We start from the raw sequence: 3,324 nt of genomic DNA, 5'->3' as shown, positions 1-3,324 counted from the left end.
TGCCTCATCAATGAAGAGCTTCCACATCTCGCCAATAAACAGCTTCCAGCAATCAGAGGGATTCTGGGAGCTTCTCAATTCCAAGTCTCTGATCGGTTCATTCTGGTCTCTTTCCTTGTCTTGGTTGGGTTCATCATCGCCGGACTTTGTTAGTTCGGTCGTGCTCGTCCCTTTTCCTACTTCCGAACCAACACTTGTTTTTGTTGCCAGAACCATGGGTTGTGCTAAATCCGCATCAACCAAATCAATCGGGCATACTGGATGCATCCCAGGGGCAAATTCCGCCACAAAGTCAGCAAGTGCTTGAGCCTTGATTACGGTGCGTGGTCGGAACTTGATGTCATATTGTCCTAATTCCACGGCCCATTTCAAAATTCTCCCAGTGAAGTCTGCCTTTTCAAAGAGCACCTTGAGCGGGAACTCAGTTAACACAACTATTGTATGGGCATGAAAATAGTGTGCCAGCTTTCTTGACGCCATCATTAGGGCCAGCGCCAATTTTTCCAAGGGAAGATATCTCGTTTCGGTTAGGAGCAGAGTCTTGCTTACATAGAAAATCGGTAGGTGCTGGATGCCTTCAGCACGGACCAACACCGCGCTGACCGCGTGTTGAGAGACAGCCAAGTAGAGGTACAACTCTTCGCCCGGATGAGGCGTGACCAAAATAGGGGCTGAGGAGAGATATGCTTTCAGGTCTGCTAGTGCGCGGTCGCACTCATCATCCCAGAAGAACTTGGACTTCAAAGTTTTAAAGAAGGGCCTGCAACGATCCGAAGACCGGCTGATAAATCTGTTCAACGCGGCTGCCATCCCGGCAAGATGTTGCACGTCCTTCGTGGAGTTAGGACGCTCCAGCTCTTGTATTGCCTTGATTTGTGATGGGTCGGCTTCAATTCCCCGGTTGGTAACCAGAAAACCCAAGAACTTCCCAGTGCCAACTCCTCAGGCGCATTTGGAGGCGTTCAGACGAAGCTTGTGGTGCTTTAGGATGGCAAACATTTCTGCTAGGTCGGCGAGGTGTTGAGACTTCTCCCTACTCTTCATGGTGCGGCCCAGCATTGGGGTGAACATCTTTGTCACCATCCGTTGAAAAGTCGCCCCTGCGTTCTTTAGTCCGAACGGCATGACTTTGTAGCAATATAAGCCTCTAGGGGTTGTGAATGATGTGATCTCTCTGTCCGGTTTATACATGGCTATCTGGTGGTAGCCGCGATATGCGTCCAGGAAGCTAAACCTCTGATGGCCAGCGGTTAAGTCCACCAGTTCGTCAATTCGTGGGAGGGGAAAGCTATCCTTGGGGCAAGCTCGGTTGACAGTCTTGTAGTCAACGCAGACTCGCTACTTGCCGTTCTTCTTCGGAACAACCACCGTGTTAGATATCCACCGAGGGTATTGCACTTCCTCTATGGCCCCAGTTTCCAATAGGTTCTTCACTTCTTCTGCTACCACCTCAGCATGGTGCAAGGCTGAGCGGTGTGTCCTTTGGATGACGAGCCGTGCATCAGGGAAGACATTCAACTGATGGTAAATGAAGCTTGGGTCAACGCCAGGCATATCGTAAGGCGTCCACGCAAAGGCCTCCAAATTAGAAGTCAAGAATTTGACGTAATCTAACCACTCGGCGTTCGACAAAGATGATCCCAAGAGGAAGAACTTAGTCGGGTCGTTCTCGTCGATGCGCACTTCAACCAAATCCTCTACCGATTTTTCCTCGGCCTTCCTTCCTACGTCTTCAAGGACCTCTTTACCCTCGGGCCCCTCAATCATTTGGACGAACCCTTTGGCCGCTCAGCCACCATTTACTGCAACGAAGCATTGTTTTGCCATCACCTGGTCCCCCCAAACTTCCTCTATTTGTTCGCTTGGTGCCAGAAAGCGCATGACTTGGTGGAAGGTCGAAGCAACTGCTTGCATGGCGTGCAGCCAGCCCCTGCCTAAGATCAAGTTGTAAGTCGATGGAACTTTGAGCACCCAGAATTCTACTTGCTTTACGACCGATCCCGCTTTGACTGGCAAAATAATCTTTCCGATTGGCCATTCTGGCTGTGAGTTGAAGCCGACCAAAGGGGACGTTGCGGGGGCCAAGTCCTTGTTTTCCAACTTCATTTGTTTAAACGCGTCATAATACATAATTTCTACCGAACTCCCCTGGTCAATCAAGATTCTCTTGATGTCAAAGTCTTTGACGCGAAGAGTGACTACTAAAGCATCATTGTGCGGCATCTGAACTCTTTCCAAGTCCTTGGTCGAGAATGAAAGGATGTCCCTCTCTTCGGTCTTTCCCCTCTTCATAGCGGGCTGAACAGAGAGCACTTCCCTCATGTGCTCGGCCTTCTTGATCATCCCTTTCAGCTCACAGACCCTGGCCGGTTCGATGATGCCGTGGATGACATTGATTACACCTTGCGGGGGCACTTCTAGGGTGGCCAGGCCGTTTGGCTCGGCTTGGTCTGCTGGCGTGGCCTTGATGCCCCCATCTATGTATTGGTCAAGATGCCCCGCCGCCACCAACTCCTCTAAGTGTTTTTTGAGCGGCAAACAGTCCTCTGTTCGGTGCCCCCGTTCTTCATGAAAGGTGCAGCGATATTTTGAATTGAAGCCCCTTTGCGCGCTCCCCAACTTGGCCGGCCAACGGACAAAGGGTTCACCTCGAATCTCGCTCAAAATGCGGTAGATGGGGATTTTAAAGACCGTGGTGATTCCAGTCCGTGCCTTTAATTTTCTTTTGGCATCCTCCGTTGCATCACGGGGAGTGTCAGCCCGGTCGTTTCGGCGGCCCTTGTTTCTGTCATCACGGTTTGAACCATGGCGCTGATCTTTTGACCGGTTGTTTGGGCGGTTACCCGCCTGCCCAATCGAGTGAACTTTCCCCACCACCCTTCTGTCCGCCGTCGCCGGATTAGCCTTCTCGGTCGCGGAGGCGGCATCATCCTCTACGCGAATGTGCTCATTGATCCGCTGCATCAACGACTCCATGGTTTTGGGTTAATGCATCGTGAGTGAATCTCGCAGCCTATGTCCGACTGGGAGACCCCGTTTGTATTGAGTGATCGCCAGATTGGTGGGGCAGTCGAGGATCTCATTGTAAGTTTCCCAGTATTTCGCATTGTATGCCTTCAACGAACATCCAGACTCCATCTTGACGCCCAGGAGATGGTCGACCTCCTTCGGCGTTTGTGTGTTGGTTTTGAATCTGGTGACGAAGGCTTCCGCTAGTTGCTGCCACTCCTCAATACTCCCCTCCGGGAGCCTTTCGAACCACTTCAAACCCAGCTCTCCCAAGCTTGCTGGGAATATGAGGCACATCAAGGCGTCGTTGCGCCG

At 51.4% G+C, this 3,324-nt stretch overlaps 1 protein-coding gene across 1 annotated transcript; it reads right to left on the bottom strand.

The window, feature by feature from the left end:
* Positions 1 to 1,788: 1,788 nt before the first annotated feature.
* On the bottom strand, positions 1,789 to 2,976 carry LOC145812983 (uncharacterized). The gene has a single exon (XM_082908239.1). The coding sequence runs from the start codon at positions 2,974 to 2,976 to the stop codon at positions 1,789 to 1,791; it is 1,188 nt and encodes a 395-aa protein (XP_082764365.1).
* Positions 2,977 to 3,324: the final 348 nt, after the last annotated feature.

This window comes from Camellia sinensis, chromosome 15 (genome assembly GCF_055761805.1).
Source record: "Camellia sinensis isolate YWXY chromosome 15, ASM5576180v1, whole genome shotgun sequence".
NCBI lineage: Eukaryota > Viridiplantae > Streptophyta > Magnoliopsida > Ericales > Theaceae > Camellia > Camellia sinensis.
Note: the sequence above shows the minus strand (reverse complement) of the source record. Positions and strands in the feature narration are given on the sequence as shown.